This window comes from Camelina sativa, chromosome 10 (genome assembly GCF_030686135.1).
Source record: "Camelina sativa cultivar CO46 ecotype springtype chromosome 10, ASM3068613v1".
NCBI classification, from domain to species: Eukaryota; Viridiplantae; Streptophyta; class Magnoliopsida; order Brassicales; family Brassicaceae; genus Camelina; species Camelina sativa.
In genome coordinates this window covers 3117466-3137741 of record NC_141889.1, presented here as the reverse complement: position 1 = coordinate 3137741, position 20276 = coordinate 3117466, and the positions used below count along the sequence as shown (strand labels likewise).

The window sequence follows — 20276 nt, the reverse complement described above, 5'->3', positions numbered from 1 at the left end:
TTTTGTATAAAAATTATTAATCATATTCATGGTAATACATTTCCTCACAGCATGAACACATGACTTAGAGCAAATTCAATTAAGAGATGCTTAAGATTAAATCAAAATACATGATAAATGTTAAAATCGATTCTAAGTTAAGCATTTTTAGAATCCTTTAGAATCTCATATGTGTCGGTCTGCCATTGGTTGGTGAAATTAACAAAAGAAAAAGAAAAAAAAATCGACCGAACCTTTTTTCTCCTCTCTCTTTCATCTCTTTAGAGCCGATAATCGGTGAATTTTTGTCTCAAGCCTCAATCCATTGAATTGAGAGTCTGTTGAATTCAGAGAAAAGATGAGTCGGAAATGGGTTTCTAATCTGGCGTTATCACCATCCAAGCGACGTCGGTGACAACTTCGAATGATATTTCGTTCCTCAAACTCAAACACCAAACCTGAAAATTATTGAAATATCTGAGTGTGGTTCAAGGACGTTCCAATCTTGTCCTATGGGTACACATATCTTTGATTTGAAGTGTAGATCTTTGATATCGTCTGAATTAAGAATAGATATTAGAAAAATAGAGTATTCTGATTTGGTAATTGATTAGTAAAATTAGGGTTCTTTCAATTGGGTATTGATGTTAGGAAAATTAGTGTTTACCGTTGTTAGCAGCTTGAGAATTTGATGAGTTGATGGTTCAATGATTTAGCTTTGATGTGTGTCTTCTTAATTATAGTGTTGAAATTTAGCTTTGATGTGTGTTTTACCGGTTGAATCAGCGAATCAAGTGACTGATTCTCGGCTAGGGCTACCAAATCCGGATGCTATCTGCAGAACCTGTGGCAGCAAAGATCGAAAAGTTTGCGAAGGTATAGTAAAGAATCTGGTTTTGGCGATACTTAATCCATATTTCCTCAAGGAGATTGCTGCATTGCTCAACAAAATATGTCATGGCTGTAAATACATTCATAAAAAGCAGTTTCAGGTTCATGAGTCTTTCCAAATCCCTTTATTGTGTGTTTTCGAACTACATTATGCAAATGTCACCTTTGTTTGTTGTTAAAGATTACTTGAAGTAAGATCATGAGATAGATTCTCTTTTCATTTTCTATTTTCCATTATTGTTGCTATGAGTCGGATCTTGAAATTTATGAAAGGCGGGTCTTCCTCCTAGTGGGCTTCCCTCGTGAGTCACATGGAAGTAGACAAGGTAGAGATATCAGTTTTCTTGCTCTTAACTTCTATAAGAAACTAAACTTCTGTTACAGTGATCTTTTTCTTGCAGCTTGCTTTCACATGATCGACTGATACGGGCAAAGTTATAAGAAATAGCTTGAGCTTTGCACACTTTGCCTTCTTCTTTAACCAGTTTCTGTTTTCTTAAGCTGTTTTTTTGTTTTTGCAGGTGAATGTGTGTTTGATAGACCTGTTAACTAGTCTTTGTTTTTTGCTGTCTTGGAGATGACCTCACCAAGTTAGTTTCAGACCCATACACAAGTAAGTTTCTCTCATACGCATTATGTTTTTGCTGCCTTTCCATTTCACTTTCTCAGAATCTTGTTTAATTCATCTTCTTTCTCGAGTTAGTGTTTGAGTTCAATGCTTGGTAGTTGACATTGATTGCTTGTTTTGTCCCAGTTAAACACAAATTGCTTGGTAGTTGTAACAGTTAAAGATTTATTGTCGAGTTAGTGCTTATGCTTGGTAGTTGTCATTGATTGCTTGTCAAGTCACACTTAAACACAAAATCTAATTAAACCTAACAAGTTACACATTAACATAAATGCTTCTTGATACTCTTCGTTCTCCTTTAAACACAAACCATCGATTCTTCTTTCCTCTCCCAAAGCTTTCAACACAAACCAGAGATTCTTCTTTGCTCTTCCTTCTCCTTGTAAACACAAACCAGAGATTCTGCTTTATTGTTTTCCTTCTCCATTAAACTCAAAACAGAAACTTGATTATGGATCCATATAGTCAAGATTCAGGTTTTGTATACTTGTTAACTAGTCAAACCACATACAACACTCTTGAAACCAATTTGTATGCTGAGGATCCAAGCCTAGGTGAAGGTGGACCTAAGGAGCGTAGAGAAAGAAGGAAGTGGTCTCACACAGAAGACGTGGTGCTCATCAGTGTTTGGCTGAACACTAGCAAGGATGCAGTTACTTCGAATCAGCAAAAAGGCAATACCTTTTGGCATCGCATTGCAGATTATTATGCCAAGAGTCCTAAGCTAGCCGGTATAGATAAGAGAGAGCCCCTTCACTATAAGGGAAGGGGCAGAAGATCAACGATCATGTTAGCAAGTTTGTTGGGAGCTATCATGCGTCAACAAAAGAGAGGTCAAGTGGCCAGAGTGAAGATGATGTCATGAAAATGGCTTACCAAATATTCGCCAACGATTACAAGATGAAGTTCACTCTTGAGCATGCTTGGAGGGAGCTTCGCCATGAGCAGAAATGGTGTCTCTCTTATGCCACAAAAGATGTCGAACGTGCTTTTGGAGTATTGCAAGCTCGATTTGCCATAGTCAGAAACCCTGCTCTTTTTTGGGATAAGGCAAAAATTGGAAAGATAATGAGAGCGTGTATCATACTGCACAATATGATAGTAGAAGATGAACGAGATGGATACTCAGGATACACCGAGTTTAATGTGTTAGAATTCGCACAAGAACAATCTGACAGAACTTCACAAGTGGATGCCACATATTCTGTGGAACCTTCAAACTTCACCGATATGATGATCACTCGAAATGATATTCGTGATAGAAAAAGACATCGACGATTGAAAGCTGATTTGGTTGAGAATATATGGCAAAAATTCGACACAAGTCAAGATTATAATTAATCGTTTTTTAATATATGGCAATGCAATAATTTATGTTTTAAAAATTGCTTATAAATTTCAACCAACCAAATTGTACTTGACATATTTTAATTTACAAATTATTTTTTTTTATAATTTAAGAACCCAAAATTAGGATCTTACCATTGGAGCATACAATTTTACAGTTTAAAAAAAAAAATTAACTTCATTATTTCTAATTATTATAATTAAAAAACGTACTTAAAATCCTTTTTTAACACTCCACCATTGAACTTGCTCTTACTCTTCTGCTAAACTGGTTAACACAGCGATATATGCATTAAACTGGTTTGAGCTAGGAATGCATAAGCATAAACAAAAATTAGATGAAACTCGTTAATTTACCCAAGAGAATTGTAGTAAAAAAAATATATATAATTGGTAGGTACAAAGTCGTATGTCAATCATTAGATTCAGGCTTTTAACACTTGTAGAATCTAAATCTTGGATTTTTCAGTCTTTCTTTGACTAGATAGATGTCTGCATCTATATTATTATATCTATATTATTATTTTTGAAGTACATTTTGTGTTATTTTGTGTTATGCCTTTTGAAGTTTTGGTTATTTAATTTATTTTATTTACAACATTAACCCCTAACTATTTTCCTAAAATAACAATTCTTGGAAACTCATTTAATGGAACTATATTAATCGAACAAATTTATTTACACTTATTGCCATAATAAGCTTGACACCATCTAAACTTTCTGATGTTTCCAAACACAATTCTACGCATTAAATTTTTAATTCCATAAAAATCTTCAAACCTATTTTAGTAGATCTTTAGAGACTGTATGATCTCTTAAATTTAAATGACACAACCGAGTTTGAGTAACAAAAGATTACAATCGCAATAATTATTATAACGTTAATAAAGTTCATAAAAACGAGAACCCAACTTTTAGAAACTCAATAATCGGGTATATTTAACTTTAGCATCAAGAAAAACATTTAATATAGTATATACTGTGTTAAGAAACTGAATATTATTCTGCGATAATGCTATCAACTCAAATAGGAAAACACTAAAATCTCTCTTTTATTGCTACGGATCGTAAACTCCTTGCTCATCAAGCATTTTCCATGTATGAATATCAACTTCACAAACGAAACACAACACACAACCAAAACCACTGATATGACGGTTTTGAAACACGGGTTAATCCACTAATATGACAGTTTGTTGTTATATAGCGAGACATGTTATTAACATGAAGATTTGAATTAACATTAGTATAAATATAAAGTATTATTAATTCGGTTTTGAAACATGGGTTAAATCTTCATTTAATTATTTGGTCAATACCACTAATATAAGGATATTAAACATATTAAATCAGGGTAATTTAACTAAAATTTTATAAAACAATTAAATCATTGATAAAATTGTGACTTAATCCGACAATAGCTTATAAATTACATATTTATGTATTTATTTCCCCTATTATTGTTCTAATAATTGACATTCAAACAAAATTATTATTTAATTAAATAAAACAAACTAAATGTAAAAAATAAAAGAATTAAAATGTTATTATTTAAAAAAAAATTGTCCTGCGGTGTACGGCAGATTAAAATCTAGTTATATTAATTTTTGCATTTCCAATTTGGTATATTTTCTTCCTGGATTTGTAAGATGTATTTCCATTTGTTGGTTCGTAAATAATATTCTCTTGATATTTTTCCTATTGGACAATCTTCAATATTTTGTTTTCGTTATTTTTTAAACTACTTATCAATCACACTCCCCTTTATGATCTCTAGTGGAGACCGGTAGTTATGTGGTGTTTTCTCTTCACTCTATGGATTAAGAGATCTTTTATGAGAAACTTAAAGCCATTAGCTATATGCATGCCTCTGCATACATTAAGAAATAATTATTGTTACAACGAATTCTCCAACTACTAGTTCCACGATCAAGATGTCCTTTAATCTCATTTAGTATCTATCTTTTAGGTTCTTAGCTCTGTTTGAGACTTTGAGCTTAGAACCAACTTAAACCAATTTTGACACTTCGACTGTATACAGAAGACTCAAACTTACCCACTCTTTAGTTTGACCCTATATATTTTTACGTTTTAGAAGAGAAAAACGCCGGAGATATCAAAAAGGTAAAGAAAGCATTGCAATTGAACCAATCATCTCTTCAGACTAGTACCAAGTACAAGTTCGACAAACAATTCTTGATTGAAACTTAATAGGGATAGTAAGTCCATATGGATCAATGCTTACAAGGCCTATTGATAAGGCAAATAGAAGAACTACATATAACAGTAGCAACATTATCATGAATCACAAACACCAAATATTAATGTTGTTAGGTTTGTGTCATCACACAAGCAGACTAAGGAGGCCACAGTATGAGCTCCAGAGGCCTATATGCACTACTGAAACTCATGACTTGGGCCCATTTACATCCCAAATACCACACAACACAACACAACACATTACATTATTTCTATAATCTGCAGAAAAAATTGTATATAATAACATTCCGCGCAAAACCCTAATCTTGCAAAAGATTCGGACTGCTGAAGACGCGTTTCAAACTAGGGCACACTGTTCGAAACTTTGTCATGCTCACCGAGGATATCTATTAATCACCAAAACAAGGTTATAATTGTTACATCAAAATGAATTAGTTCCTAAGTTTTGATATCAAAGTAAACACTCATTAATTGTAAGTACCTTTGGACAGAAACGGAGATCCAATGTCTCGAGTGAGCTGCATCCTGATATTGCCGCTTCAACTCCTGCTTCGTCCATGTTACAAGACTACCAAAGAAAAAGGTACCAAAATGTATTTACTATTTAGTGATAACATATGTAAAAGTAATTCTGTCTATGAACAGATATCCATGTTTAACTCATATAAACACATATACGGAGTTTATTAAACTAGCTTCAAGAAAAACCGAGACAAATACAATATAAACAGATACCAGTTATCGGGCAGAAATATACCTGAAGAAAGAGACTAGCCAATCTTGGACAGCCAAGCTTCAATACTTCCAGAGAGCAACAGTTGCTAGACAATTCATTTCGATTTGAAATGGAATTAGCAATAGAATAACGAACATAAGTTATATAATAAATGCAAAAGCCTCATACCTTAGATTAAGTAAAACAAGGTTGGAACAGGCGAGATCAACCTCCTTCAGATTGACCGATAACGAAAGGTTCAGCGTTGATAAATGGTAAAAGCAAGCAGCAGGTGGTATTAACACTTTTCTGATATTGGGGCAACCCACACAGTTTAGGTTTTGCAGTAACCGATTGGATGTTTCAGCTGGTTCCTGGGTATTCTCACTACAACTATAGACCCCCAAATAATCAAATAGCTGTACACTGGTTGAACCCCAATCGAGGTCATGCATATTTACACAGCCGTTCAAGCTCAAATGAGTCAAGTGTGTGCAGCATGCAAGTAGATCATCTATCGCAGTCTGACAAAGAGTTCCATAAGACAGGTCCAGCTCTTCAAGTGCCGGTAAAGCACCTTCTTTGTATAGTGGCTCCAGTGATGAGTCAGTGAGATATTTGCAGGCTTGTAATTTTAGCACCTAAACAATAAAATGTCAAAGAAATCCCAAAAGTAATATGATAATATGATAGGAATAGACATGAATGGATGATGATATACAAAGAATGCACCCAAAATAACTCACAACTTTCTCATTGACAGTTGATAAATATATGCTCTAATGCTGACAGAAAGGAAAAACATTCAGCATCATACAAGTCAAAATGCCTTAATTACCTTCAGCTGAATGCAGGACTTAAAGACAGGCTCCAAATTCATCAAGAAAGTGTATGATAAATCAAGAACAGTCAAATTTGGGAGCCCGTTCAAGGAAGACAAGCCATCGGGGCCAATAGAAGGGCAAGACATTAGCACCAGTGACTCAATTAGTGGGCAGGAAGCAGTGGTTGCAGACAGACAGTCATCCCTCAGTTGACTGGAAAAGGTAATGAGGTAAATTGATTATCAGCACCATAATATCAGTCACACAAATGGAAATTAAAAAAAAAAAAAAAAGATATTTACCTGCAGAAAGACGCATCTAAAGATGTCAATAGAGGACATATAATGATTGCGTCAGACAGTACACCGCAACCTTTCAGTTCAAGAGACACCATATAAGGTGCTTCAATATTGAGCACACTCAGTTTTGGGCATATTCCTAAATTCAGAGACCGGAGCGCGACCTATTCACAGCCAGAAGGGAGAAGTAAGAAATCGATTAATTAAGATAAGTTAGCTATTTGATATGAGAAAAAGCAACACTCACAGGCTGGAATAATGCAGTTTCGAGATGATCACATCCATCTAAACAGATCTGCTCTATGCGAGGGCACTTCAACTCAAGAGAAGTAACAGCACGACAGCCAACAAGGGAAAGACTTGATAACGATGAATTGCAGAACCGCACTGCTGTTAAGCTCTACAAGAATGTTAAAAAAAAAATAGAAACGTTTAGGAACCAGTAAAAATATCATTCTGCTATCCAATGCAGGCAATAGCTATAGAGAAAAAAAAGGAAGAAACTGTATCATACCTCACAGTTGTCCAGAATTAATGATTTCAGCATTGGGCATCCACCATTATCACTAAATATTTCACAAACAGTATTGGACAATGATTCACAATCAGAGAGATCCACTTCTTGCAAGGAATGGCATTGCAGAACTAATGTTGTCAAATTCTCCTGTTTCTGAAGAGCTAATCGCTGCAACAAAATGAAGAAATATTCACGGGTTTTTAGATCAGAAATCCTAATTAAAATGCCAGGAGTAACAAAATCATAATTAATTAAGTGCATACTTGAAGGGAGTTGGAAGTGATTGTGATACGGCGAAGCGCTGGGCAGTTTGAAACAGTGATTGACGAAAGCATGGTGCTGTGCAAGTTCAGATCTGTAAATCTGTTAAACACAGCAAAGAGGGATATATGAGTGAAATAATAGCATAAGATAAAAAGAAAGGCATCACAATAAAATTTGTAGGTTGAAAGCAAACCAAAGATGAGAGCTATACTTGCGGCAATGGACTAGGCTTATACTCTGCAAACGTGAGAGATGCAAAGATACAGATGTCAACAGATTGCAATTGTCAAGCTCCAAAACCTGCAATAGAGTATATGGTTAGGTTTACCCAACTGAAATTTTGGTCTTCGTTTAAAGGTTGTAGAACAATAAGCATGTGGGTGTGGAAAAAAAAAGAGGTTGGTGGAAAAACACATAGTTAAAGGTTGTAGCACACGAACCTCTAGTGCAGGACTATTAGCAATCCAAGTCATAGACGCGGATGTTATACCCTCACAGCTATGCAGCTTGAGAACAGTCAACAATGGAAGATGTACCGACTATAAAGAAGAAAAGGGCAATCTGAGTCAGAAAAAAAGGAGAATGAGAGACAACAGAAAGGGAGGGAGCGAAGCAGGTAGATAATAAGACCAACCTCAAGAGATATATTGGGGCAGTATGAAGCATTAAGAATATGCAGATTAGCACAAGCCTGCGCTATTTCACGCAAAGTTTCATCACTGACACAGGAACAGTTTGAAACGTCTAGTGACTCTAACTGAGGACACGAAGTGGCCGCTGAACGGATAGCAGCATCCAAGAGCTTATGACATGAGGCTATATCAAGAAGTTGGAGGAGTGGACAGTTAAGCATCGCCTGTGACATATTGCTTCTTTTTAATGATAAAGACCTGAGCTGCGGACACCTAAAAGATAGAAAAAATAATATTAATTAAGAATGAAACACACATAAACGATTAAGAATAAAACGATATGATTAAAAAACAAAATCACCTGATAGACAAGCGCATAACGCGGCATTTCGTAATTTTGAGTTTGCGTAGCCTATCATGAACCAGGTGTATTTCCTGAGCACCATTTCCCAGAAGAGCCTCATTTACAGTCACACTCCTCAACATATTACACTCTCCCAATGCCTGGAAAAAGTTTTCACTGATATGACCCTTTCCTATAGTTAAGACCTCAAGATACCTGAAACATATCAAAAGCATTCCGATGGATACATAGTAACTTAATTTTATAGAAACCATATCTGAGGCTAAATAATACAGATACCTCAAAGAGGTAGCGGCTTTCATAGCCAGAGCGTTAACAGCAGGAGCACCATAAACATTCACTTCGGTAGCATTGGGATAGCGACCACACATGCTTTCAACTGCAAATAAAGCAACCGGAAGTTATATTTTCTATCCAATGTATATTAATGTCCTCCAAATCTCAAATTATTTTAAGGTTTCCACAATCACCAGTTGTTTAACATGTTTTACAAGAAATTTTAAACAAAGGACCTAGTTTATTTTCTTCAAACGCCAAATAACAAAAAAGACAACTTTAACATATCATGTATGCAAAACAACTTACATTGTTCGATAGAAATCCTGATATTTTCAAAGTTCAAGACCTTCCAGAAATCCTCATGCGCACTAGCTACTCTCCACTGCCGACATACCATTGCAGAGCGACAAAGGTCGACATGATTCAAGAACGAGAATACCTGCAAGAAAAGAAATTTACAAAAAAACTAGTAAGAAAGAAAAGGAAACCTAGGTATTTATATAAAAATGCAAACAAAAAAACGCATACCATATGCAAGAGGTCATCAGTCAAATCAATATGAACTTCAAAATCTTCAGCGTCTGAAGAACCGTTATCATCTCCATCATCTTTTCTCCCATCTTTCCGACTATAATTCAAGATGAAATTCTGGCAGAACATATCAGTATCCGACCGGGAAGAAGAGGCTATGCCAAAACTAACAGTTCTCTCCACTAACGAACCAGAATTCCCAGCATCTGAAGATACCTTCGAAACCGACCTGCACTCACTGTAATTGAACTTAACCGTCACTGATCAAGATCCACTTTTAAAAACAAAAAAATCTTCTTTCGAAGGAAAACGAAGCCAAGAGAAAGGAGTTAGAGAGAGAACTCACGGAAGCCCAGAGTACACTTTGGCACGCTTGTGATGCGAATCATGATCAGCTTCCTCCATCGTACTATCCTCAGCAGCAGCAGCAGCAGCAGAAGGCGCAGCATTGCTACTCTCTCCTTGAACTAACTGATGTAGTCGAATCTCAGAGGTCCATAAGCGTTCCAATTCAGCGGCTTCACCTTCTTCCTCCCTCGCCAGCATCTCCGCACACAGCCTCCAGCTTGAGACTCTTGTTGCCCTCTCGTTTTCACCAAAATCGCCATCGCCGTTATTGTTGTTCTCCATGGCCGTTGCTAAAGAAGATTGTTTCTTCACTCTGCCGCTGTTTACGTCTTCCTCTTCGTCGGTGAAGCAAGAGAAACACCAAATCCTCATGCACCTCTCAACCCCACCTCCTCCCTTGGGTCTCGATCTACCACATTAATTGAAAACCTTGCCACCAAAAAGAACCAGAATTTGGGAAAAAGTAACAAAATTGTACAAGGCCCAGATCGAATTCAGAGAAGACAGAATTGAGACTCTAATCTTGAAATTGAAAAGTATGAGAAAGGAAAAGATCAAAACGCTTAATCTGAATTTAAGATTAGGGTTTGAGAGAAATGGAAAAAAAAAAGAGGGTAAAATCGGATCAGATCTTGCGAGGGAGAGAGAGAGAGTGGAGGCTTATTGTGTGCTTTCTTTAGTCTTTAAAAACAAAAAACAAAAAGGTGGTCGTCGATGGATACAAATCCGACGATTCGGAAGAAGAAGGGAAAAAAATCGGGGCGAAAACGGAAAGGGATATGAAGAGAAATCAAAAAGACAAAACTAATCGGGAAACACAGCTCGTCTTTGGTTCTTGCTTCACCGTTGTTTTGTTCAGGAAGGACCATCTCGAAACGGTGTCGTTTTGGTGACAATAAGTAAACTGTGTACTGTGTGTGTAAAGTAGATACTCTGTCTGAAAACTCTGAATACGATGTTTTAGTAAGTTCCTCCTACGATAAATCAGTTAAGAGACACAATGGTGTGTATGTGTATGTTTCAGTCAAAATACACCTGGTCAAACGAAATCACGTCACGTGAGCACGAGCGTAAGCATAAGACGGTCAGTGGGTTAGCTCGAGCCATATTGTAGTAATAAGGTTTGAATTGTTGCTTCTTACACTCTGTACTAGATAGTTCGTACTAACATTTTAGTATAGAGTGGAATAGATTGTAGTATGAAGTAAATATTAGTATGCACAACACCATACTATTATGAATAGTAAAAATCAGACTATAGTATGGAGTGATATGTACAAAGGATTTAAATTATTTTAATAATATTTTTATCATAATTAATAATAATTATTACAAGATATATTTAGAATTATAAATCAAAATTTATCATTTCAATTATCCCATAACATAGAGTTCAACAAAAAAAAAAATAGCTTTCTAAGATAAGAATTATAAGTCAAAAGCTATTATTTTGATTATCCCATAATAATATTATTTCGATTATGGAGATAAATAGTTTATTCAAAACAAAATTAAATTTTTAAGATTGAAGAGAAGAGAGTTCTCTCTCGTAGCTCTAGTTTTTATTTTTGGGAATTTTATTTTGTGGATTTTTAATACTTATGAATGATCATATGTATACACATTTTTCAAAAGTACAAAGAAACACAAATTTAACCAATGAGAACAAAAAACTTGAATCCAACTAGTTAAGAATCATGTTTTAATCCAACTTTCACTTTTGGTATGGAATTGGTATAGAGGTTTTAAGGAGTAAACCGAAAAAATTGGACCAATAGTACAATTTCCATAGTACGCAGTTTCTTTTTCAATTGCAGACCAGTATGGAGTTTTATAGTATGGAGTAGTGCATACTGGCTGAAATTGTGAATGGTGAATTTACTGCAGATTGGTCCGACTTTAGTCCGGTCCGGAGCAGATTAGACAACCATTCAAAGCCTATATCTTCTGGATGAAAAGTAAATACTAATACAGTTACAGTAAGAAAACTTGTCGAGTCTTCTTGTTTAAAGTTTGGAGATCTGGTAATCAAGAAAAGTTATCCCAGTAAAAAAAAATCTACAGTGCTGTCAATTTTGTACCATCTTAAACCCTTATAAATATGATTATATTTATTGTGCAATTTAATCTCCTTCAGTTTCCAACGAAACACCCATATTGAAATTGGGCTTAATGTCTCCTTATGGCCCAATGGCCGTTTCTTCTTTGTGACTAGGTCACGTGACTCTTTGACTCCCTTATTAGCGTCTCTTGACTTTTTTCCATGGTTAACAAAATAAGCAAGGCACTAGTAGTAAACTTATCGTATACTGTAATTGGATGGCAGATCGGTTAAACAAATATTTCCTTGATCTAGATTCTTTCTTGCCCTAGAAACATTCAGTTTTCCTGGAATATCTTAAGAGAGTTAACTTAGTCGACAGCTAGCTAAATTATGAACTTGTTTACGATTCTATCAATAGTATACGTCATTCAATAAAAAAAAAACTAAAAACGTAAGATAATAATAACACAGGTGGAGTTACAATTAAGAATTGATATGACGGTGAATGTGTGAAACAGCTGCATCCGAGAGCGCTAGTGCCGATACGACCGAAGTTGAGAATAACATTGAATGTGTGGGACGGTTGAGTTATAATTAAGATACATTACATCATAAATATATTATTGAAAATATCAACGATGAAGGAACGCAAACGTTGGGTGGGATCATGAAATTAAGTCCCTCAATTAAAGATTTTTAGTAGACTAACTGTTTAGAAGTAGACAGAGAGGTAGTTGGAATTTAATACACCTCCTCTTTTTATAGGACACTGACTCAAGAACTTCATATCATAAATAAAAAAACACACAAACTTTTTTTTTTCTTTTTCTAGTTATTTTATTTATATTATTGCTACAAACTTAAGGTAGCTTTAAAAAAAAAACGAGAGAGAGAGACAGAGAGAAGAAAAATGTCATTCTTGAAGTATTTCTTAATCTTCTTGATCATGTCGGGTCTGTGTGTGTCATCAGAGAATATGCAATACGAATACTTGAAAGTTCCGGCGAGCGAGTTTGTGGGCTCCATAAACACAATAGTGGAAGTGATAAGACAAGTGAGTACGATTTTGTCTCAGTTTGCGGATTTCAGTGGAGATCGCCGGCTGCAGAATGCGGTTTCCGATTGCCTTGATCTGCTTGACTTTTCTTCAGAGGAGCTGAGTTGGTCTGCTTCTGCTTCTGAGAATCCAAAAGGTACTCACCTTAAACTCTATAGTTTACAACATTTATCGAGTTTTATCGCATCCATTTATTGTTGGAAACTTTGAATGCATGATCTTTTTTTACTCCACTTGTGGATGTAATTTTCTGATCATGAGGTCCCGAAATTATTGTTATCAGATTGAAAAACGGTTGGATAAAATCAATACATGCTTAAGTGAGATTTGTAAAAATGATAATCAAATTGGAGTACAATGAAACAAGATAATACTACTTATAGATATGCTTTTTACCGGTTAATGAAAACTAGGAAAAATGACGTTTGTGATAACCGGTTGCTAGCTATGAATAGAAAGAGTGAGCCATGATTTTGATCAAACGCCAACATAATATTTGGTTCAAACTAACGCTTTTGAACAAGGAAATAACACCTTACTATCTGATTAGCGGTTAAAGTCTTTTTCACATTACACATCAGACATACAAAGTAACAAATATATAGGTAAAGGCCAAAGGGTAGAGACTAATGTGACGTATAAGACCTTAATGGAATTTGAGTCTTTTTCATACAAATACATATAAAACAGCAGTAACAATCTATTTTTGCAACACATGATATACACCTGTACAACTCGACTGGTTTGGACTTTATCTAGTTAGATTCTCCACGACTCTAATAAATGATGATTTGATACCATAGAATATATTATCGTTTATGTATCATGGTGTTAAATGCTACCATAGTCTCTATAGTAAGGCATCTCATTGACATTTTTATATTGCACTTGCTGCATTTAATTTGAAAGCCGTAACGAATTGATTGCGATACGGTTATTAGGTGGTTCTTTGACCGGATATAATCCTATTATACTATTATATCCAATTTTTTTTTTGGACAACATACTATTATATCCAACTAATGCTACAATTTTTACCAAATTTATTGAATTATATGTGTATATTATACTCCATCCGTTTCAAAATATAAGATGTTCTAGCTAAAAGCACGCATATTAAAATGAATTTACTTTTAAAAAGTTCAGCCAATCATAAACAAGACTGCATAATATAAATATTTAGAAAATACTAAAATAATCTAAAAATTGCATAAAAAATTGAAAACATCTTATATTATAAAACAAAAAAACATTCCTAAAATATCATATATTATGAAACGGAGGGAGTATAATTTATCCTCTTTGTTATTTCAGCTTAGACAAAGTAAATAATTTTTTTTTTATGAGCTTAAACATCTAATATGTGTGCAGGCTATATAATTAAAATAGGAACGGTTTAGTCTGTGAAATAATTACCAAACACTATCTATTAAATAAAATTTTGTTTCTAAGACTGTATATATCAGTAAAAAACAAATTATGTGGTCGTAGTTTGAGTGTTTATCAGGTGATGATGTTATATCAACATTGTGCATTTTCGTTGCTGAAACGAAAGCAAATTCTACAATCATTATAGTAAATGGCATGTGGGTAGTAGGGACACAGAACGTGGATTCAAAATTTTAGATTTCAGCGTAATAAATATAAGTGTGAATATATGACTAGGAACGAATGATAGTGCTAAAATATAAGAACAGTATATCAAAGTGATCAAGAGAACTGAGAATGCGTGTGATGATTTTGAATGGGACCAGGTAAGGGTAATGGAACAGGGAACGTGGCATCGGACACAAGGACATGGTTAAGTGCTGCACTATCCAACCAAGACACTTGTAGGGAAGGCTTCGACGGTACCTCTGGTCTCGTCAAATCCCTTATCGCTGGTAATTTAATCATTTTCTTATTCCATTCTTTATTGTACTAATCAATCTCACATTCAGTTTTAATTACGTCCGGTTTGATTCAGATTGGTTTATAATGTATGATTTCAGGCAGTCTCGATCAACTATATTCTATGCTTAGGGAATTGTTACCACTTGTTCAAACTGACGAGAAACACACCAAGCCTATTTCTAAACCTGGCCCAATTGCTAAAGGACCAAAGGCCCCACCGGGCCGCACACTCAGAGACACCGACGACGACGAAAGCCTTCAATTCCCAGACTGGGTCAGATCGGACGATCGTAAACTATTAGAATCAAACGGTAGGAGTTACGACGTTAGTGTAGCTCTGGATGGGACAGGCAACTTCACAAAGATAATGGACGCCATTGAGCAAGTTCCTGATTATAGCTCGACACGTATCGTCATATACATTAAAAAGGGTTTATATTTAGAGAATGTGGAGATCAAGAAGAAGAAGTGGAACATCGTAATGTTAGGTGATGGTATCGATGTGACAATTATTTCTGGTAACCGCAGCTTCATCGACGGTTGGACCACTTTCAGATCAGCTACATTCGGTAATATATAAGATTACTTTTGTTGTTAATTCATGTTTTCATAATAGTAATTATTTTAATAATACTGATGGATTTGAAACATTGTGTGACACAAATAATTCAGCGGTAAGCGGAAGAGGATTCTTAGCGAGAGATATAACGTTCCAGAACACAGCGGGGCCAGAGAAGCATCAAGCGGTAGCACTTAGGTCAGACTCTGACCTCTCTGTTTTCTACAGATGTGCGATGAGGGGTTATCAAGATACACTCTACACGCACACCATGCGTCAGTTCTACCGTGAGTGTACCATCACGGGAACTGTAGATTTTATATTTGGGGATGGGACTGTTGTGTTTCAAAACTGTCAAATTTTGGCTAAGAGAGGACTCCCTAACCAAAAGAACACCATCACTGCACAAGGCCGTAAAGATATGAACCAACCCTCAGGTACTTTGCTTAGTTAGCCACTCTTCTTGAGTCTCTTTCTTATGTTTGTAGACATCCTCAATCTTTCAAACTTATGTCCTGATCAATTTTCTTAAACCATTGGTGAAAGCCACAGAGTTTTAAAATTTGAAACCTTTTAAATTTTGCTCAACTTCAGGATTCTCAATTCAATTCAGCAATATCTCGGCAGACGCAGACTTGGTCCCATACCTAAATACGACACGGACGTATTTAGGAAGGCCATGGAAGCTATATTCAAGAACAGTTTTCATTAGGAACAACATGAGCAACGTTGTGAGACCCGAAGGATGGCTCGAGTGGAACGCTGACTTTGCATTGGACACACTCTTCTACGGAGAGTTCATGAACTACGGGCCTGGTTCAGGACTTAACAGCCGAGTCAAATGGCCTGGTTACCACGTATTTAATAACTCGGACCAGGCTAACAACTTCACAGTTTCTCAGTTCATTAAAGGAAATCTTTGGCTGCCTTCTACAGGGGTAACGTTTAGTGATGGCTTGAATATCTAAAATGGCTCGGTGTTTCTATTGTGAATGATTCTGTTTTTGTTCCTTTATATTTTTGTTTTGTGTTTTCTTGTAATGTTCTTTTAAGTTGGTTTTGGAAAAATATTGCTACAAGGGGACAGTTTATGGGGTGATTAAGCCAATCGGTTGAAGTTGAACCGATCATATTACATTATTACTGATATGGTTGAATATATTTTTGTACGTTATAAAACAAAACAAAAAAAACATTTATTTTTCGTTATAAAATATTTCACATTGGTATTGGATTCTACCAAACTTGTATCAAGCTAAGGCATACAAGCAACAAAAATAAATTATGTATGAATAATTGAATATAAAACTAAATAGGGTCAATTTAATTTGTGTATAATTAACGTTAATGCGAGACATAAAATTGAATGAAAGTTGCAGGTTTAACTAGGGAATTGACTAGTAAGTACTGTATATTTGACCACAATGTAACTAGTATGTAACTAGTATAGTATCTTTGGTGACTTCAGGCGGGAAAATAGAAACCCGTTGTTTTGGGGGTTAGAGGGAGATAATACCGGTTGTCAGGTGAAATGCTCAACAGATTACGTGTTGCATTTCGAACCTTGCGATTAGGGATAGCAAATCTCATATGATATCTTCTCTTCAGTAGGATTGACGTGATAGATGATGTAGCCGTTATTTTGTGTTTGTGGTAGCTAGGGATTTAAAGTGTGGAGTAATGATGTTTTGGACGAGTTAATTGAAGCAACCAGTTATATTAGACGTAGTGAAATGATAACGAAGTGATGTAGATTACACAGCCGAGTAAAATAAGTTGTAAAAGCTTACAATAGTTGCGTAAAAGGATTACATTTCTGACCGTTAGTTTGGCCCGGTTTTGATGGACCAAGATATTGACCCGCTTAAACCGTCCGGTTTAAAATTCTAATTTTCGTATTTGTGAAATGTGAAGTTGTGAACACATGAATACCGGAAAAAAAAAGAAAAAAAAAACTGATGGCAAAGAAGGAGATTTTTTTATGCCTAGGGAAAGTAAGTGCCAGGTGGAACCCTAAAGTGGGTCTCAACTCTCAACGACAGGTACAGATACTGCGCCGCGGATATATCTCTCTACCCAATGAAAAGTGGCGTGACATTTTTCTACCCTACGAATATGACTGATACAACAGAGGATAACAAAGGCTACTCAGTGAAATGATTGCTTTTAAAGAAGAAGAGAGTAAAATTATGGCGTCAAATATATATTAAGTTATAAACAGATGAATCATGTATATGTTTCGAACCCCTACTCTACTATATAAACACCGTTTACACTTGTTAACATTCCAAAATTGAATTGAAGGAGAGAGACACCTAACTTCCAGATAAAAAGTAAGTGCTCTGTCTTCATCTGCTTTTTAACCTTTGATATAAATATTATACAGTAATACCAAATGATTTCGCTTTTAATTTATGTGGACAGATGGCGGATCGACTAGTTCGCGTGGTCAACGGGAGATGGGCACAAACTTCCGATTGCGGTTGGATTTTCATAATCAATTCAAGAGATACTGTGAAAAAACTAAAAGTTCGTCACGGGGACGGGCTAACACGCAGTCGAGAGATTATCATGGATGAGTTTGGGCTCTCTCATGACGTGTACCTGACGTTTCAATGGCCAGAGTGGATGGATGTTGGTAGCGCCGCATGGAAACAGACTTGCCTTGTGACAGTGACAAACGACGAGACTATGGAAATATGCTTGGCTATGCATGAGGAGACGAGCGAGGTGCCACTATATCTCTCCGAACTGTCCGTTGAACAGTCAGTTGATGCTAATGCGTCATGAATCCTAGAGGAAAAAGTGATGGAAGAAGATGATGACTATGGCTTCAACTATTGGCAACAGTATGGTGATGGAGATGATGTATATGGAACATCATCTGCACTTGAGGTATGTAATATACTAATATACTAATATGCATATTAATTAATGATATGATATTTTGTGACAGAACTATAATATTAGCGTGATTGATTTTTTTTTAATACAATGACATTGAGGTTTGCAGACTGCAGTGGAGTACGAAGGCGATGATATATCTGTTGGACATGTCTTCACAAACAAACGTGATTTCCTAGCCAAACTTGCTGAATACGCAATGAATAGGCGTTTTCAATTCCATCGTATGGGAAAGAAGCTGACTACGTTGACCTGCATATCTGATTCGTGTCCATGGCGTGTGTATATTGTCAAGCTAGAAGATTCTGAAAATTACCAGATTACGAGTGCAAACCTAAGACACATATGCTCCGTTGAGGATGAGGAGGATCGTAGTGCATACCGTATACAGGCGAAAACCAACTTCTTAAGGAGCTTAAAAAAATCAAAGTTTGCTCAGGCGACTGATCTTCAAAAGCTTCTTTTAGACAATCACAAGGCGATGGTGTCTTACTGGAAAGCGTGGGAATCACAAGAACCTGATAACAGTTTCGCATTACTTCCTTCTTACTTCTATTGTCTGGGTCAGGCTTATCTCAGAACCATTACGCACCTCCATATGGAAACTAATAGGTTCAAATACCTCTTCTTAGCATTCTCATTCTCGTTGAGTGGGTTCGCATCCATGCGTCGTGTCATCATCCTTGATGCAGCTCCTATACGTGGGAGATTCGTGGGTTGCCTCCTAATCGCAAGCTGCCAAGATCCTAACTTTCAGGAATATCCATTGGCGTTTGGGATTGTTGACGGAGAAAATGACAAAGCTTGGGATTGGTTTTTCCGCATGCTCAATACGGTCATACCAGATAGTGATGATTTGGTATTTGTTTCGGAGTGGCATTCCTCAATTTGCGCTGGCATACGCCGGGTAAGTTATCGTAACGAATTTATGCATCTGTTACTGTAGAAAAGGTTTCAAAAGGTTACTATAGATATATTATGACATGGAGTTTAATTTATGTCAAACATATTTTTAGTATTTGGTTAGAGACTGTTATAATATATTGGTTGCTAGTTTGAGTTGCAAAGTCATTTAGACCGTCGCACAAATTAGTGAATTATGTTTTTGATAACAGGAGTATTTGTTCTAATAATGCTATCATTTAATAAGCCAGCCATGATATATAACTGTTCAGCGTATGTAATGCGTCCATTATGTGGATTCAAGAGAGTATAGCCGCCGAAAGTAACCACGAGTCTTTCGTTTTGTTGTAGCTAGGTATATCCTAAATCCTCGCATGGGGCGTGTGTGGTTCACTTGCACCGTGAGGTTTGCACTATCTTCAACAATCATGATCTTGCTGACCTTGTATCTGAAGCTGCTTGTGCATATCGTGTAGACGATTTTCATGCAGCCTTTGCCGAGATTGGTAGGATTGAGCCAGAGTGTGCAAACTATCTAGAGGGGATAGGTTTTTGCCATTGGACGCGGTCACATTTCATGGGTAACCGGTTCAATATTATGACGTGTGATGTTGCCAAATCTGTTAATTCCGTCGTAAAGGAAGCTAGAGAATTGCCCATAATACCGCTGCTGGAGTTTATCCGGACAACCTTGCTGACATGGTTCGCAGTGAGGCTAAAGGCTGTGAAGGCTGATATATCTTCATATCCTCCAAAGGTTCGCGAACGGATTTGCCAAAACTTAAAGATCTCCGAGGGGTTAACAACTCAGCGTGTTGATGCATTTGAGTACGATGTGAGGGGCGATTCTAGACGACGTTCATTCCATGTCAATCTAAAGCAAAGGACATGCACTTGCCGGGAGTATAATTTGTTGGGTATACCATGCTCGCACGCCATATGTGCCGCTGTGGCTGACGGCTATACGATCCATGAGCTTGTTGGTTTGGACTACACTACAGGCTAGCCGACAACACACGTTTATTTTTGCTTATGTTTGTGTTGTACTAAGCTATTTCTTCAATCATCTTTTGGGATC

General features: G+C 36.2%; 5 protein-coding genes across 5 annotated transcripts; 4 read left to right on the top strand and 1 right to left on the bottom strand.

Moving 5' to 3' along the window:
• The first annotated feature begins 1949 nt into the window (after positions 1-1949).
• On the top strand, positions 1950-2363 carry LOC147935762 (glutathione S-transferase T3-like). The gene has a single exon (XM_087470270.1). It carries the CDS (start codon positions 1950-1952, stop codon positions 2361-2363), a length of 414 nt encoding a protein of 137 aa, XP_087326396.1.
• Positions 2364-2365: 2 nt separating this feature from the next.
• Positions 2366-2839, top strand: LOC147935761 (uncharacterized). Its single transcript, XM_087470269.1, has one exon. The coding sequence runs from the start codon at positions 2366-2368 to the stop codon at positions 2837-2839; it is 474 nt and encodes a 157-aa protein (XP_087326395.1).
• Positions 2840-5026: 2187 nt separating this feature from the next.
• Positions 5027-10835, bottom strand: LOC104716838 (F-box/LRR-repeat protein 15). Its single transcript, XM_010434295.2, has 17 exons — positions 9837-10835; positions 9488-9728; positions 9266-9398; positions 8960-9059; positions 8678-8875; positions 8319-8589; positions 8125-8223; positions 7896-7984; positions 7684-7783; positions 7418-7588; positions 7151-7303; positions 6907-7067; positions 6619-6817; positions 5970-6421; positions 5823-5886; positions 5547-5633; positions 5027-5451 (listed from the first exon to the last, which is right to left on the bottom strand). The coding sequence occupies exons 1-17, from the start codon at positions 10208-10210 to the stop codon at positions 5365-5367; spliced, it is 2979 nt and encodes a 992-aa protein (XP_010432597.1). The 5' UTR covers positions 10211-10835; the 3' UTR covers positions 5027-5364.
• A 1745-nt stretch (positions 10836-12580) lies between these two features.
• Positions 12581-16605, top strand: LOC104716837 (putative pectinesterase/pectinesterase inhibitor 44). The gene is made up of 5 exons (XM_010434294.3): positions 12581-13075; positions 14694-14822; positions 14931-15401; positions 15505-15828; positions 15986-16605. Exons 1-5 carry the CDS (start codon positions 12793-12795, stop codon positions 16357-16359), a joined length of 1581 nt encoding a protein of 526 aa, XP_010432596.1. The 5' UTR covers positions 12581-12792; the 3' UTR covers positions 16360-16605.
• A 1594-nt stretch (positions 16606-18199) lies between these two features.
• On the top strand, positions 18200-20204 carry LOC104720001 (uncharacterized). Its single transcript, XM_010437975.1, has 3 exons — positions 18200-18286; positions 18405-19202; positions 19554-20204. The coding sequence occupies exons 1-3, from the start codon at positions 18200-18202 to the stop codon at positions 20202-20204; spliced, it is 1536 nt and encodes a 511-aa protein (XP_010436277.1).
• Positions 20205-20276: the final 72 nt, after the last annotated feature.